Below are 16,348 nucleotides of genomic sequence, written 5' to 3'. Positions count from 1 at the left end.
AGAGAGAGCCCCGCTGCATTGCGGACTGCTGGCCAGTTCCGGCAATAGAACTCTGGACTTCTGGTGATTTGCCTGCCTTGGCCTCCCAAAGTGCTGGGATTACAGCCACTGCGGTGGTGAGCCACCGCGCCCAGCCTAACACATTGCTTAGTTTTCAATCCTAGCTCCATCCTTTACTTAGGTAGATTCTTTTATTGTTCTGTGCCTCAGTTTCCTCATATGTAAAATGGAGATAATAATGACAACCACTTCGTAGGTTCATAGGGTGGTTGTGAGGATAAATAAATGAATGTAAATAAACCACTCAGAATGGTGACTGGCACAGAGTAACTTAAGGTATTTCTTTTTTTGCTTTTCTTTTTGTTTTTTTGAGATGGAGCCTCACTCTATCACCCAGGCGGGAGTGCAGTGGCGCAATCTCAACTTACTACAACCTCCACCTCCCAGGTTAAAGCGATTCTCCTGCCTCAGCCTCCCGAGTAGTTGGGATTACAGGCATGCGCCACCATGCCTGGCTAATTTTTGTATTTTGTGGTAGACACGGGATTTCACCATGTTGGCCAGACTGGTCTTGAACTCCTGACCTCAAGTGATCCTCCCGCCTTGGCCTCCCAAAGTGTTGGGATTACAGGCATGAGCCACCGCACCCGGCATAAGTGTATGATTACTATGGAATGAGGCAGACCTGGTTCCATATACCAGCTCCATCCTCCTGGCTGCATGACCTTGGAAAAGTCATTTCCCCTCTCTAAGCCTCAGCTGCCGCCTCTCTACAGTGGAAGATGATTTAACAACTCCTGCTTCCTTAAGACACCATGACTCGGCAGCGGAGTCACGTTTGGCAGTCCCACGGATCTGTGTCTTGCTTGAACAGTGTTTGGACGGAAGAGATCCTGGGACTTCCTCTCTTCCAGCCTCTCACCATCAATCTCCTCTCCACTTGCAACCTCAGGGACCATCTTCTCAGCCACCTCCTGCTTCTGGGTCCAACCAACACCATTGTTTGTGGTTAGCTCCTTCTTACCAACCCATGAGCTCCCAGATTCGTCAGAATTATTCCACCTGGTGGAGGCGCCATGAACCACCTGGACAATTTGCACATGCAGGCCTCCTTATCTGCCTCTCTCTGGGCTTCTATTTACACTGCGACAATGTGGCTCTGGAGGGCGTGGGCCACTTCTTCAATGAATTGACTGAGGAGAAGCGCAAGGGTGCCTTGAAGATGCAAAACCAGCACAGCGGCTGCACTCTCTTCCAGGACATCCAGAAGCTGGCCCAAATTGAGATAGATAAGACCCTGGACATGGCTGGACATGGTGGCTCATGCCTATAATCCCAGCACTTTGGGAGGCCAAGGCAGGCAGATCAGTTGAGGTCAGGAGTTCAAGACCAGCCTGGCCAACACGGTGAAATCCTATCTCTACTAAAAATACAAAAAAAAATTAGCCAGGTGTGGTGGCGCACGCCTGTAGTACCAGCTACTCAGGAGGCTGAGGTGGATCTCTTGAACCTGGGAGGCAGAAGTTGCAGTGAGCTGAGATCACACCACTGCACTCCAGCCTGGGTGAGTAAAATAAAATAAAATTTAAAAACCCTGAATGCCACGGAAGCTGCCATGGCCCTGGAGAAAAATCTGAACCAGGCCCCTTTTGGATCTTCAAGCCCTGAGTTCTACCCACACAGACCTCCATCTCTGTGACTTCCTGGAGAGTCACTTCTTAGATGAGGAAGTGAAACTCATCAAGATGGGCGACCACTTGACCAACTTTCCCAGGGTAGCCGGCCCCCAGGCTGCCCTGGGCGAGGTTCTCTTGGAAAGGCTCACCCACCCTCAAGCACGACTGGGACCCTTAAGTCCCCTCCCAAAGTATCAGGGCTTCTGCCTAAGCCTCTCCCTCCAGTCACTAGGCAGCTTTTTACCTTGGAGCCTTCTTCCAGGCCTTGGACCAAATGGAAGTAAAGCTCTGTGGAAGTAAATAAAAAACAAAAAACAAACAAACAAAAAAACACCAAACTATGACTCAGGAAAGCACACATACTGCCTGGCATCTTCCCTCCTCTTTCCCTCTTGGCTCTTGTACATTTTTCTCAATGGTTCACTTTTATGTCCTCTGACCCAGAGCCCCTTCACTGCTTCCATAAGTCTCTCTAAGCTAGGGCCATAGAGTTCGAGATCAGCCTGGGCAAAATAGTTAGTCCCCATCTCTATAAACAATGTTTTTCCCAGCACTTTGGGAGGCCGAGACGGGCGGATCACGAGGTCAGGAGATCGAGACCATCCTGGTTAACACGGTGAAACCCCGTCTCTACTAAAAAAATACAAACAAACTAGCCGGGCGTGGTGGCGGGCGCCTGTAGTCCCAGCTACTCAGGAGGCTGAGGCAGGAGAATGGCGTAAACCCGGGAGGCGGAGCTTGCAGTGAGCTGAGATCCGGCCACTACACTCCAGCCTGGGGACAGAGCGAGACTCCGTCTCAACAACAACAACAACAACAACAACAAAAATGTTTTAAAAGACAAAACAAATTTTAAAGAAAAAACAAAAAAAAAAAAAATAAAGCTGAGACCAGAACTAGACTGCACACTCTGGAGGAACAAACCCTGGATTCACAGGCAGAATACAAGGATTTGCCTGCTTGTCTTTACGATGGGAGGGTTCTGATATGTTTCCAAGGAGTCATGAGACCTTGGGCTATTAGCTTTCCCCCTCTGGGCCTTGGGCTCCTCTTCAGTTTCATGATGAGGCTGTTCCATCTCTACCATGACATTCTGCAATCTTGTGACACTGTGGCAAAGGCCAAGATTAGGGTTGAGTTTTTTTTTTTTTCTTTTTAATAGACAGGGTCTCACTCTCTCACCTGAGCCAGAGTGCAGTGGCACACTCATAGTTCACTGCAGCCTCTACCTCCTAGGAGGCTTAAGTCTCAGTGGGAAGGGGAATGAGGGTACTGTGGGGCTACTTCTGAGTACCCCAACCTTGGGAGAGGTGACTTGGTCAGATGTAGGATGTACCCTACTACCCTACTGGCATGGGGGACAGATGCCTCTGCAGGGCTGAGGAATGGGGTCCACACGGGAAAACTGCCTGGAGATAGTAAAACTAACCTGTCATCATGCCAGTGCTGACCTAGGTCTTCAGAGCTGCTCTGGGGCCTGGTCCTGCTGGTTGCAAGGGACAGGGGATGAGGGCCCTAACCTATTCCAGGGGCCTCCTGTTCTATTCCCTCAACCCAAAAGGGAAACCTAGGAAAGAAAACTTTACCTAAGAAAAGGACCAGATCAACCCCCTCATACACAAGTGCACACAAATAACAGCTCAAAGCACCCTTTGTCGTTTTTATTATTTATTTTTATTTTTTGAGATGGAGTTACTCTCTTGTCGCAATGGCACAATCTCGGCAACCTCTGCCTCCAGGGTTCAAGCGATTCTCCTGCCTCAGCTTCTTGAGTAGCTGGGACTACAGGCGCGTGCCACCACGCCCAGTAAATTTTTGTAATTTTAGTAGAGACAAGAGTTTCACCATGTTGGCCAGGACGGTCTCGAACTCCTGACCTCCAGTGATCCACTGGCCTCGGCCTCCCAAAGAGCTGGTATTACAGGTGTGACCCACCGTGCCCGGCCCCTTTCTCCTTTTTAATAGGTTTTCTCCTTAGGAGTTTTTTGTTTGTTTGAGACAGAGTTTTGCTGTTGTTCCCCAGGCTGCAGTGCAATGGGGTGATCTCGGCTCAAGGCAAACTCCGCCTCCCGGGTTCAAGCGATTCTCCTGCCTCAGCTTCCTGAATAGCTGGGATTACAGGCATGAGCCACCATGCCCGGCTAATTTTGTATTTTTCGTAGAGACGGGGTTTCTCCATGTTGGTCAGGCTGGTCTCAAACTCCCGACCTCAGGTGATCTGCCCGCCTCAGCCGCCTGAAGTGCTGAGATTACAGGCGTGAGCCACCGCGCCCAGCCTGCTTAGGAGTTTTTTTGAGACTTTTCCCCCCAAAATTTGTATCTTTCAATTAAGGAAAATAGCCTATGTAACTACAGAGACTTAGGGACACAAACCAGAGCGCCTTACTCCCTCTTGTGCTCTTCCACTGCAAACTGCTAAAAAAGTCTTAATTAACAGAAGGTAACATTTCAGGCATTCCGGAGGAAGGACATACCTTAAGGGCAGCAGATTTTAAATTAAATTCTTTTTCCTTTTCTTTTTTTTTTTTTTTTTTTGAGGCGGAGTCTCGCTCTGTAGCCCAGGCTGGAGTGCAGTGGCCGGATCTCAGCTCACTGCAAGCTCCGCCTCCCGGGTTTACGCCATTCTCCTGCCTCAGCCTCCCAAGTAGCTGGGACTACAGGCGCCCGCCACCTCGCCCGGCTAGTTTTTGTATTTTTAGTAGAGACGGGGTTTCACCGTGTTAGCCAGGATGGTCTCGATCTCCTGACCTCGTGATCCGCCCGTCTCGGCCTCCCAAAGTGCTAGGATTACAGGCTTGAGCCACCGCGCCCGGCCTAAATTAAATTTTTTTTCTTTCTCCACTTTTAAAGGATAGGTAGTTGACTTGTATTTATTTAATTTTTAAAACAGGGTCTCGCTCTGTCGCCCAGGCTGAAGTGCAGCGGTGTGATCACGGCTTGCTGCAGCCTCAACCTCCCAGACTCAAGCGATCCTCCCACCTCAGCCTCCGGAGCAACTGGGATTATAGGCACGCACCACCATGCCTGGCTAATTATTATTATTATTTTTTTTGTAGAGATGGGGTCTCGCTCTTTTGCCCAGGCTGGTTTGCAACTCCTGGGATCAAGCGATTCTCCCGCCTTGACGTCCCAAAGTGTTGGAATTACAGGCGTGAGCCACAGCGCCCGGCCTCAGCTCTATTAATGTTAACAAATATGTATACAAACCTAAGGGACAAGCATTAACTTCCTCCATTTCCCCGACCCCTGCCATCCGTACTTGGCTTCTGAGTCCCCTTCATTGGATGTGATTTTGGATTAGCCCTTCCCATACCCAGACCTCAGTTTCCCTATCTGTACAACAATAATTATACATTCCCTTCCCAACAAAACACATCAAACCTAACGGACAGAGATCGACTGGGCTGCAGAAGAGCGCTAAGTAATAGGTCATGAGTCAAGTAAAATGACTGACAACATAAACTCCTCTTGGGCCAAGCCAAAGCCACCCTCGGCCACCGCTCTTCCGGGCTGTTGTAGGAGAGGCGCGGCCAAGCCATCGCGAGCCACGCCCCAAGAGAGCTGGGCCCGCATTCGCCGCGCCCAACCCTGCGGCCCAGGGAAGGGACCCAGATGACGTCACAACCACTCCTATGTAACACTCCGCCAGGAGATAAAGTAGTCCCCAACCCATAGTAGGCCCCATGCCAAATATAGCCGACGTATAAAATCCCAGAGTCTCTTCAGACCCGATTATGGCTTTGAGGCCTCGGAGCGACCTTCCGGAACACTGGAAATGTGTCTTTCCCGGAGCCAGCGGGAGAAGTAGTTCCGGCCTACAATAGGCCGATGGGTTCCTCCGCAGCGGGGGAAAGAGGATGGCGACCTCGTCGATGCCGGAGTCAGAGAGGAACGTGGCTACGAAAGCCTCAGGTGAGCTTCGGGTAGAGTCAGGCGGCCCCACCGTACCCTGCCGTGGAGTGAGGTCACACTGCGAGGTTACCCGGAGGCGAGTTCCCGGGCCGGCGGGGCTGTCCGAACAGGGCCCCGGGGTCCCAGGCCCTTTAGTCGCTCTCGCACTTGCCTGAACGGAAACCCGGCGCCACCACAAGATGGCGTCGGGCCTGGAGCACAGGCAGCGCCGGGGACAGCCCCAAGTCGCCAGGCCCCGAGACCGTCGCTGTCAGCCCCCTCCACAGGGGAACCGTGGGGGGGGGAGCGAACCACTGACCCAGGGGGCCAGCGGGCTGTACCACCGACCCTGCAACCCGGGGGGACGCGGGGGCTGAAGGGCTGAACCACGGAGCCCGGATAGGACTCACAGAGAGAAACGCTCCACGAGAATCGTGGGGGCGAGGGAAAGGGTCAAGATTACCAGCCATTGACCACCTTCACGGGAAGGGCCTTAGCCTGGGAAGCACAGCTTCTCCGTCAAGTTTTTCCCGAGCTCCCCTCGCAATACACCAGGAAGCCCCGCCCCGTCGGAGACTCAGTCTTTGCATCTGCAAAATGGGCGCAGGGGTGCAGCTGGGTGGGCTGCGGTTGCCGGGGCTGGGGAGATGGCCCACTTGTTCCAGCCACGGTCACTTCTCTTCGCAGAGTGAAGTCCCCAGACCCTACGCCACGCTGTCAGGCAGCTCCCTGATCCGATGGAGGAGAACGAGGTGGAGAGCAGCAGCGACGCGGCCCCTGGGCCTGGCCGGCCCGAGGAGCCCTCTGAGAGCGGCCTGGGTGTGGGCACCTCGGAAGCCGTGTCGGCCGACAGCAGCGACGCCGCAGCCGCCCCGGGGCAGGCAGAGGCCGATGACTCTGGCGTGGGGCAAAGCTCGGACCACGGCAGCCGCTCTCAGGTATGGACCGGGCTAGACGGCGTGGGTGGAAGGTAAGGACCGCGAACATCAGTGCCTGACAGCCGGGAGGAAACAGTCAGCAAGGCTTGTTTGTAGCTAATACTTGGTGTTTCTGGGTTACTGTGAGCCAGGCACCAAGCCAAGCCCCTAAAATGGGGGCTTCATACCTTCTAAGACACATACCATTTTTCTCCACATCTTATAGAAAAGGATGCCGAGGTACAGAGTGCAGACAGAGCCAGGATTCAAATCTAGGCTATGGTCTTAGCTACTATAGTACCCACAGTTCTCACACTTTGAGAGGCAGATGTCTAGGCCAGGCGTGGTAGCTCGTTGCCTGTAATCCCAGCACTTTGGAAGACTGAGGTGGGAGGATCACTTGAGCCCAGGAGTTGGAGACCAGCTTGGGCAACATAGCGAGACCTCATCTCTACCAAAAAAAAAAAAGGGCAGGTGTCCTGGGTTAAGACCGGGTCCTGCCTCCAGTTTACTGGGAGACCTCTTTGAGCCTCAGTCTCCTGGCTAAAGTAGAGCAGAAATACTTGCTTTCAGAGGTGCTTGTGAGCTCCCACCAGACATCCTCTTGCAAACATTTTGTAAACCATCTCCTCCTGGCTGTGCCACTTCCAAACCGTGTGATCTTGAGCAAGCTACCCAACATCTAGCTCTGTTTCCTCATCTGTGAAGTGGGAATGGAAAATAGACCTGCCTCAGAGTTTTTGTGAGGATGAAATAAATTAACATATGCAAAGCTAATAATTAAAACGGTGCTCAGCACATTGTAAGCACTCAATAAGTATTAGCCATTCTTATCTGCAAGATAATGATCATATTCAGTATATCACGTGATAGAAGTGCACAGCAGTGGTCATCACTTTGGGGTCCTGGGGTTTCATTAGTTCAGCAGAGATGGGGGCCTACCATGTGCTCAGCATGTGCTGGGCCCTGGAGATACAGCAAGGGAAAAGACAAGTTTGTTCCAGGCCCTTGTGGAGGGCACAGTCTGGCAGGGAGGCTGTTACAAGGCACGATGAACCCCACAGTTATGTGGTGCTGGGGACACAGGCAGCTGCAGCACTGAGGGTGAAGAAGTCCTGACTTGGCCTCAAAGTCAGCATTGACTTTCTAGAATAGGTACCAGCTAAATGGTGGTGAGAAGGCTGGGTAAGATTTAGCCATAGGGTGATGCTGGGAAGAGTTTCAGGCAGAGGGAATGATTTATGCAAAAGCCCAATGACAATAGCTCCCCCTGGCTGTGGTGTAGACCCTGGCTGTGGCTTAGGAGTCCCTTCCCTTATTTTGGGGTATCCGGTGATGAGATCCAGGAACCCTGTGACTTTTTCCTGGGGGACTCTGTGATTGGAGGGCCTCTGTCACTGGTCCTCAGTGGGGCTGAGGGCATGAGTGGCTTCACTGACCATGTCCTTGGGCCAGAGAGCTCTGTCTAGCAGGTGGGAGTTGGCAGGCTGCCCTGCCCCATACCCTGCTGCTAAACTTCTTACCTCCCTGTTTCATGCCCCTCAGGAGGAGGTATCCGAGAGCAGCTCGAGCGCAGACCCCCTGCCTAATGGCTACCTCCCTGATTCATCGTCTGTGTCCCATGGGCCAGTGGCAGGGGTGACAGGCGGTCCCCCAGCACTTGTGCACTCTAGTGCACTCCCAGACCCCAACATGCTGGTGTCAGACTGCACAGCTTCCTCCTCGGACCTGGGCTCAGCCATCGACAAGATCATCGAATCCACCATCGGGCCCGACCTCATCCAGAGTGAGTCAGGCAGAGGAGCCCCACAGGGGTTTCCCTGCAGTGTCCTGCAGCCAGCTGTTCCCACCCTAGCTGCATGAACTCAGGCAGATTACTTTCCCATGCGGAATGTGCAGAGTGGAAACAGTCACCCCTGTCTCATGGTGGTAAATGAGGATTTAATGAGACAACACGATAAGGTTCTCAGCATAGCGCCTGGCATATGACAGACTCTCAATAAATAATATAAACTGTTATTGCTTACCTTGTCCCCGGGACTGTTCTAAACTTTACATACAGTAGCTCATTTAATCCTCCCAATAACCCCAAAAGGTAAAGAATGTTATGTTCACAGTCCAGATGAAAAATATGAGGCACTGAGGACATACATAACTTACCCACTGTCACCAGCAAGCAGTGTGGGGTGTCGGGCCATGAGCTCAGACAGTCTGACTCCAGAGCCGTGTCACCCAGGCTGGAGAGCAGTGGTGCAATCATAGTGCGCTGCAACTTCAGACTCTTGGGCTCAACGGATTCTCTGCTTCAGCCTCCAGGGTAGCTGGGATTACAGGTGCACACCACCTTTTTGCTGGGTTGGCTAGGCTTTTCTTGAACTCCTGGGTTCAAGCACTTCTCCTGCCTCATCCTCCCAAAGTATTGGGATTATAGGCATAAGCCGTGACACATGGTGCTGTACCCACTTTTTGTTAATGATATTTATAGAGACTATAGTACCTCAAAAAGCCCTGGGATAGTCTGGGAAGCCAGCCCTAAGAAAGTGGTGCAGGAGCTAGTCCTTTACTTTGAGAAGTTTGGAGAGGAAGGAGGACTTTTCAGGTTTGGTGGTCAAAGCCTGGGCAGCTGGTGTAGCTGTGGCATCTTGTGTAAGTGTGGGCCAGCTGCTGAGTCAGCATGTCACACTAGACCTCCAGACAGCCCTGCCAAGGGAGTCAGCTGAGGCTCGGGGCGACACAGCTGGTTTGCAGTCACACATGGGAGCCAGAATGAGTGTGGACCAGCCCCGCTCACAGACCAAAGTGGGGCCCATGGGGGTGGGCCTGTTGCTGGGAACCCCTCCCCAGGAGGTGTGACCCTTCCCCAACTCTGCCCAGGCTGCATCACTGTGACCAGTGCCGAGGATGGCGGGGCGGAGACCACGAGGTACCTGATCCTGCAGGGCCCAGATGATGGTAAGACCCCAGGTGCCAGAATCAGGGAAGACCTGCGGTGGGCAGGGGTATAGATGAGGACGGGCTCTGCTGTGGATTCCCTCTGTGGCCCTGGCAGGGTATCCACTGCTCTGGGTCTCAGTTTTCCTACTGACGGGGTGGCCTCTGGTGGGGAATTTGGTTCTGCACTCCCTGGGTCTGCCTAGGAGGGGTAGCTACAGCTCACGGCCAGTGCTGCCCTCCATTTAACCGCCCACCAATTGCCTCACCCACCCCCAGGAGCTCCCATGACATCACCAATGTCCAGTTCCACCTTGGCCCACAGCCTGGCAGCCATTGAGGCCCTGGCAGATGGCCCCACATCCACATCCACATGCCTGGAGCCACCTGAGGAGGCACAGGGTGGGCCCAGCTCCCCGGTGCAGCTGCCTCCAGCCTCTGGTGCTGAAGAACCAGACCTGCAGAGCCTGGAGGCCATGATGGAGGTGGTGGTGGTGCAGCAGTTCAAGTGCAAGATGTGCCAGTACCGGAGCAGCACCAAGGCCACACTGCTGCGCCACATGCGGGAGCGCCACTTCCGTCCAGGTGCCTCAGTAGCAGCCTACCTGCTTGGACTGCATGAGTGGGGGTGGGGTGCTGGGAGCCAGACATGGCAAGCTTGTCTTACCCTCTCCCCACCCCCAGTAGCAGCAGCCACAGCAGCATCTGGTAAAAAAGGACGTCTACGGAAGTGGAGCACCTCCACCAAGACCCAAGAGGAAGAGGGACCGGAGGAGGAGGACGATGACGACATTGTAGACGCTGGAGCCATTGATGACCTGGAGGGTAGGCCACCATGGTTTCTAGGCCTACCATCCCTATGCCCATCTAGACATACTCACTGAGCTTTCACTTGGAGGGCCAGGAAAGGGGAATTGGCATAGACACATCCATAGGTCCCTCCAGTATAAGACAGAGGAGGTTGTGCTCTGGGACCAGGACCTTTGTGTATAGTTGTGCAGGCTGCATACTGGAAAAGAGCACAGGGGGCCCTGTTCACAATTGCACCACAGAAATAGAATGCAAATAAAGGTGCGAGAGAAGGTCCTCGCCCTGTTGCTCAGGCTGGAATGTAGCATCATGATCGTTGCTCACTGGTACCTTGAATTCCTGAGCTCAAGCCATTTTCCCATCTCAGCCTCCCGAGTAGCTAGGGCTACAGGTGCCTGCCAGCATGCCTGGCTAATTTTTTAGTTTTTGTGGAAACGGGGTCGCCCAACCTGGACCACATGGCGAAACCCCATCTCTACGAAAAATGCAAAAATTAGGCCGGAGTGGTATGTGCCTGTAGTCTCAGTTACTTGGGAGGATCACTTGAGCCCAGGAGGTCAAGACTGCAGTGAACTGTAATTGTGCCACTGCACTCCAGCCTGGGCGACAGAGCGAGACCCTGTCTTAAAAAAATGGGGAGGCTGAGGCAGGAGAATGGCGTAAATCCGGAAGGCGGAGCTTGCAGTGAGCTGAGATCTGGCCACTGCACTCCAGCCCGGGTGACAGAACGAGACTCCGCCTCAAAAAAAAATAAAAATAAATAAAAAAATGAAAAAAAGAAGAATGCTGGGCGTGGTGGCTCACGCCTGTAATCCCAGCATTTTGGGAGGCTGAAGCAGGTGGATCACATGAGGTCAGGAGTTCAAGACCAGCCTAGCCAACATGGTAAAACCCCATCTCTACTAAAAATACAAAAAATTAGCTGGGTGTGGTGGTGGGCACCTGTAATCCCAACTACTTGGGAAGCCGTGGCAAGATAATCAGTTGAACCTGGGAGGTGGAGTTTGCAGTGAGTCGAGATCGTGCCACTGCACTCTAGCCTGGGTGACAGAGCAAGACTCTGTCTCGAAAAAAAAAAAAAAGAAAGAAAGAAAAAGAAATTGTCTTGCTGAGTTGCCCAGGCTGGTCTCAAACTCCTGTCCTCAAACAGTCCTCCCACCTCAGCCTTCCAAAGCACTGGGATTACAGGTGTGAGCTGCTGTGCCTGGCCCTAAAATATTTCAGTATGCTGTCATTATAACAATTGGTGTTTTGGCCGGGCGCGGTGGCTCATGCCTGTAAGCCCAGCACTTTGGGAGGCTGAGGCGGACGGATCACGAGGTCAGGAGATTGAGACCATCCTGGCTAACACGGTGAAACCCCGTCTCTGCTAAAAATGCAAAAAATAAATAAATAAATAAAATTGTTGGTGAGTTTTTTAATACCAATTTTTTGAAATTCATTATTTTACACTTAATTATATCTCAGTTTGGACTAGGCATATTTCAAGGGCTCAATAGCTACATATGGCCGGTGGCAGCTGTTTTGGATAGGGCCGCCGTAGAGTTTGTGGACTTTAATATTTATTTAAACTTTTTTCTAACTGGCTGTACACTGTCTGGAGGAAGGGGTGCTTTTTCCCTGTTCACATGAAGGTGCTTTATGAGCTAGTGGTAGGTACCAGGAAGGGTAGAGAAAGAACTTCAGGGGCTCAGGGCAGGAGCACCAAGTCAGCCAGAGGAGACCAGGAGGGCTTTCCGGAGGAAGCATCACTGGTGGCTCAGAGGAGGAGTGTACACAGGGGTGGGGAAGTGAGCTGGGGAGGGGGTTAGGGCTGAAAGGACAGGTCCCGCCACTGTTCACCAACTTTACTGTCCCCCACAGAGGATAGCGACTATAATCCAGCTGAGGATGAGCCCCGAGGCCGGCAGCTTCGGCTCCAGCGCCCCACCCCCAGTACCCCAAGGCCCCGAAGGAGACCTGGCCGGCCCCGGAAGCTGCCCCGCCTGGAGATCTCAGATCTCCCAGATGGTGAGGTTTGGTCTTGGGAGGGGCTTGTGTGGGTAGGTCAGGAGTGGCCTCACTCCCTGCTTGTCTCTGTGGAGTTGTGGGGACTGAGTGTGCCCTGCAGGGCAGCTGTCTCAAACCAGCTCACCTGCAGGCCTCCTGAGAAAGGAGAAAGCCCTCAAAGACTCATGCTCAAGAAACCCTGATTCAGGAATCTATCTCAGCTTTACGGAAATGCCTTTCACCACAATTTGTCATAGCAAAAGAGAAATTTGGGTCTCTATCACTGAATGAATAAGATAAATTTTAAATATTACTGAAATAAGAAGAGAGAAGTAAGTCTGAGGCCTGGGACTATCAGAGGAGCCCTGGTTCAGAGCATTAATGGCTGGGGGACAGGAAGGACCCAGCCGTGGTGTGAGCACCGGCTCTGCCGCCTGCAGTCTGTGTGACTTGGAGCTTAAATCTCCAGTCCCTTTATTTATGCATGGAGGTTATAGCAGCATGCCTATTAGGATTGCGTAAGGGTTAAATATACACACAGGAGTACAATGGCAGCTGTTTATGGTTGGAGAATTGTTGTATTATTATTATTATTTGTTTTTGAGACGGAGTTTCACTGTTGCCGAGGCTGGAGTGCAGTGTCATGATCTTGGCTCACTGCAACCCTCGCCTCCCAAGTTCAAGCGATTCTCGTATCTCAGCCTCGAGTAGCTGGGATTACAGGCGCCCATCACCACACCAGCTAATTTTTTAGTAGAGACAGGGTTTCACCACATTGGTCAGGCTGGTCTCAAACTCCTGACCTCAGGTGATCCGCCCACCTCAGCCTCCCAAAATGCTGGGATTACAGGTGTGAGCCACCGCACCTGGCCTATTTTATTCTTTAGTCTCTGTTTCAAAAAGGCCTTTTTACCAAGGCATATATGTATGGAAAGTTACACATATTCTGCCTAGGTCAATGAGTTTTCACAAGGTGCACACATCTGTGTAACCAAGCACCTGTATAACCCAGTCAAGAAACAGAATGTTACCTGCATTGTCTGTATTGTTAATTTTTCTAGTACATATTTAATGTTTAAATACTGTCGATGTTTTTGAAGAGGTAACTGATTTAGATCGTCCAAACTTCAAATGGTTTGCAAGCACAGAAGTCACGTCTTCTCCTTCCTTCCCTCCCATCAGCCCTTCAGCTGCCTGACCTCCCTAGGGAATGCGGGTGTTAAAGCACTGCTATTGCTTTCCAAGCCTTAGAATGTTCTGCGAAGTCACCAAAGCTGCCATTCTGGCCTCCTTTGGATAAATGGGGCAAATGAGACTCCGGGAGAGGAATGGCTTTGCCTGTGGGTGCACAGCACATCAGTGACAGCTGTGCCTGGAACCCAGGTCTCCTGACTGGAAGGTCCCAGCTCTCGTCGCTGCTCTAATCCAGGCCAGGTCCTACCATGCTGACAGAATGTCAGCTGTTGGGCGGTAGGATGCACGCTGCCCTCTAACCAGAGGCTGTCTGTGTCATGTGACTCGAAGCACCCATCAGTGGTCTGTGATGAGTGGGTGGGAGGATATTTTGGCTGGCCTCTGGCCGACTTGTCCACGTCTGTCCTGGTGTGTCAGTGGCTGGCTTGTGACCTGGCATGTCCGTGGCAGGTGTGGAAGGAGAGCCTCTAGTGAGTTCCCAGAGTGGACAGAGCCCTCCAGAGCCACAGGATCCTGAGGCTCCCAGCTCCTCAGGCCCAGGACACCTGGTGACCATGGGCAAGGCAAGCAGGACCCCTGTGGAAGCTGGTGTGAGCCAGTCAGATGCAGAGAACGCAGCCCCCTCCTGCCCGGATGAGCATGACACTCCACCGCGGCGCCGAGGTCGACCTTCCAGGCGCTTCCTAGGCAAGAAATACCGCAAGTATGTGGAGCAGAAGTGAGGGTGGGGCAGGTGTGTGGTTAAGCCACCAACCCCAGCAGACCTTTCCCCAACACCCTCTTCCTGCAGGTACTATTACAAGTCGCCCAAACCGCTTTTGAGGCCCTTTCTGTGCCGCATCTGTGGTTCTCGCTTTCTGTCCCACGAGGACCTGCGCTTCCACGTCAACTCCCATGAGGCTGGCGATCCCCAGCTCTTCAAGTGCCTGCAGTGCAGCTATCGTTCCCGCCGCTGGTCCTCTCTCAAGGTGCGGGAGCCAAAGAGGCTTGGGGCTCATGGGAGGGTGAAGAAGGCAAGCAGAGGCCAGCTGGTGCCACTGAGGGAGAATGGAGTCACAGAGCATCCTGGCTCACCGTCCTGCTCTTCAGGATGCGTGTCTGGCTCATTGGTGCACTGAAGAACGCTCAGCTCCTCAGAGCCTGCAGGAATGTGGGGAGGTGCTGGGAAGGGCTGCAGCAGGCAGTTTTGCAGGCAGCACAGTGCACAGCGGCAGCATATCTTTGCCACCACAGACACCGTAAAACTGTTTTCATCTGATTCCATGTGTTAGAAAGATTTCCAGCAGATGGCAGTCATGTGTCTCAAGAAAAGCGTTCCTTTTAGGCCAGGAGCAGTGGCTCACGCCTGTAATCCCAGCACTTTGGGAGGCTAAGGTGGGTGGATCACCTGAGGTTGGGAGTTTGAGACTAGCCTGGCCAACATGGAGGAACCCGTCTCTACTAAAAATAGAAAATTAGCTGGGTATGGTGGTGCATGCCTGTAATCCCAACTACTCAGGATGCTGAGGCGGGAGAATCGCTTGAACCTGGGAGGCAAAGATTGCAGTGAGCCAAGATCACGCCACTGCACTCCAGCCTGGGCAACAAGAGCGGGGAAAAAAAAAAAACCACGGTTCCTTTTTCTCCTTAATGCAAGCTACCACATGGCCTGCAGCAGCCCTGAGCCTTTTATGCAGTAACTGGATAATTAAATCCTTATTGCAGCTCAGTGAGGTCGTAGGTGTCCATAGTCCCATTTTATTGACCCAGGAAACCGTGGCTCGGCCTGGCCAATGTGCAAGTTGGCAGCTGTGGGAGAGGGTACTTTCAGGCATGGTGGTCAGAGCAAGCCCCTGTGCTCTGTGCATGCTGTGCTTTGGGCTGTTCCCTGGGTTCTGCAGAGAGGATGTCCTGTAACACAGTGGGAGAGGTGGAGGCTGTGGCGCCATGCTGCCTGGCTTCAGCTCCAAGCTCTGCCATCACAAGGTCCTTCCACCCTGAGACTTAGGTTCCTCTGTCAAGTTGTGAGCCAGCACGGAGTGGGTGCTCTCGCTGGGTAGAGTCCCTGGGCCTTCCTAGGCCTTGACCCTTGCATCGAGGTGTGTTGTCCACACACCTGTGTTCTGTGAGCTGCTCCTGCAGCAGCCCTAAGGCTATGGCCACAGGTATGGTAGGGATGGGGATGGGAGAGGAGGCCAAGCCCCAGCCCACTATCGTTTTGTCTGTCTCCCAGGAGCACATGTTCAACCACGTGGGCAGCAAACCCTACAAGTGTGACGAGTGCAGCTACACCAGTGTCTACCGGAAGGACGTCATTCGGCACGCCGCTGTGCACAGCCGAGACCGGTCAGTATGGGGGTGGGAGGGACCCGGGCAAGAGACACTAGGTTGAGTGGGGCAGTGGAGGCCCGGGATAACCATGGTTCCCACTTACCGCACTGCTGCTCTGAGCCAGCCCTATTTGCTGCACACTACAGGCATGAGCAGAAAGGCAGTTCACCCCAGATCATTTGGCTTAGAACAGGACAGTACGAGGACCTTGAGGTCCCCAGCTCAACCTCTTACCTCTTGTGAGCTTTAGTTTCTCATCAAATGGGGGCAATTGTTGAGGGGATTGAAGGAAATTATGTACCTAAAGGAGTTCAGTAAATGATCCAAGATCTTCCGGACTCCAGATCCTACTCATCTCTCACAGGGCTGAGAGTGCACCTGAGAGAGAGAAACAAAGTTCTTAGGCGCCTGATTGCTCACAGGATTATAATTCGATCTGGAGCTTCAGGTAGGAGTTGGCTTCATGAGAGGTGGTTTGTGAGCAGAGGTTGGAGACAGATCCCCTGGGACAGCTCCAGCTGTGTGTGTGTGGAAAAGCCAGCCCAAGATGCTTTGAGGTTTCTTTTTTTTAAATGAAAAGAAAAAAGGGGGGTTCTGTGGCCAAGTAAGATTAGTGTAGGATCGCCGGGC

The 16,348-nt window shown here is 52.7% G+C and overlaps 1 protein-coding gene and 1 pseudogene across 5 annotated transcripts in view; both read left to right on the top strand.

Annotated features, from left to right (window-relative positions):
• The first annotated feature begins 1,030 nt into the window (after window positions 1-1,030).
• On the top strand, window positions 1,031-5,944 carry LOC104678896 (annotated as a pseudogene).
• The window catches only part of ZNF335 (zinc finger protein 335), a 24,464-nt gene continuing 13,596 nt past the window's right edge, over window positions 5,481-16,348 (top strand). For 2 of the 5 annotated variants that reach the window (XR_004052600.1, XM_010384192.2), the window contains exons 1-9: window positions 5,820-6,505; window positions 8,030-8,270; window positions 9,359-9,436; window positions 9,695-10,000; window positions 10,100-10,240; window positions 12,089-12,235; window positions 13,859-14,111; window positions 14,199-14,376; window positions 15,621-15,733. Coding sequence is in view for 4 of the 5 variants with exons in the window: in XM_010384192.2 (XP_010382494.1) it covers window positions 6,305-6,505; window positions 8,030-8,270; window positions 9,359-9,436; window positions 9,695-10,000; window positions 10,100-10,240; window positions 12,089-12,235; window positions 13,859-14,111; window positions 14,199-14,376; window positions 15,621-15,733 (1,658 nt within the window). In the remaining variant the exon portion in view is untranslated. Of the gene's footprint in view, window positions 5,589-5,819; window positions 6,506-8,029; window positions 8,271-9,358; window positions 9,437-9,694; window positions 10,001-10,099; window positions 10,241-12,088; window positions 12,236-13,858; window positions 14,112-14,198; window positions 14,377-15,620; window positions 15,734-16,348 lie in introns of those variants that run through there. The other 3 variants (XM_010384191.2, XM_030914338.1, XM_030914337.1) reach the window with 3 other exon arrangements.

The sequence above is a fragment of the Rhinopithecus roxellana genome, chromosome 13 (genome assembly GCF_007565055.1).
Source record: "Rhinopithecus roxellana isolate Shanxi Qingling chromosome 13, ASM756505v1, whole genome shotgun sequence".
Taxonomy (NCBI): Eukaryota; Metazoa; Chordata; class Mammalia; order Primates; family Cercopithecidae; genus Rhinopithecus; species Rhinopithecus roxellana.
This window is presented reverse-complemented; position numbering and strand designations above follow the sequence as displayed.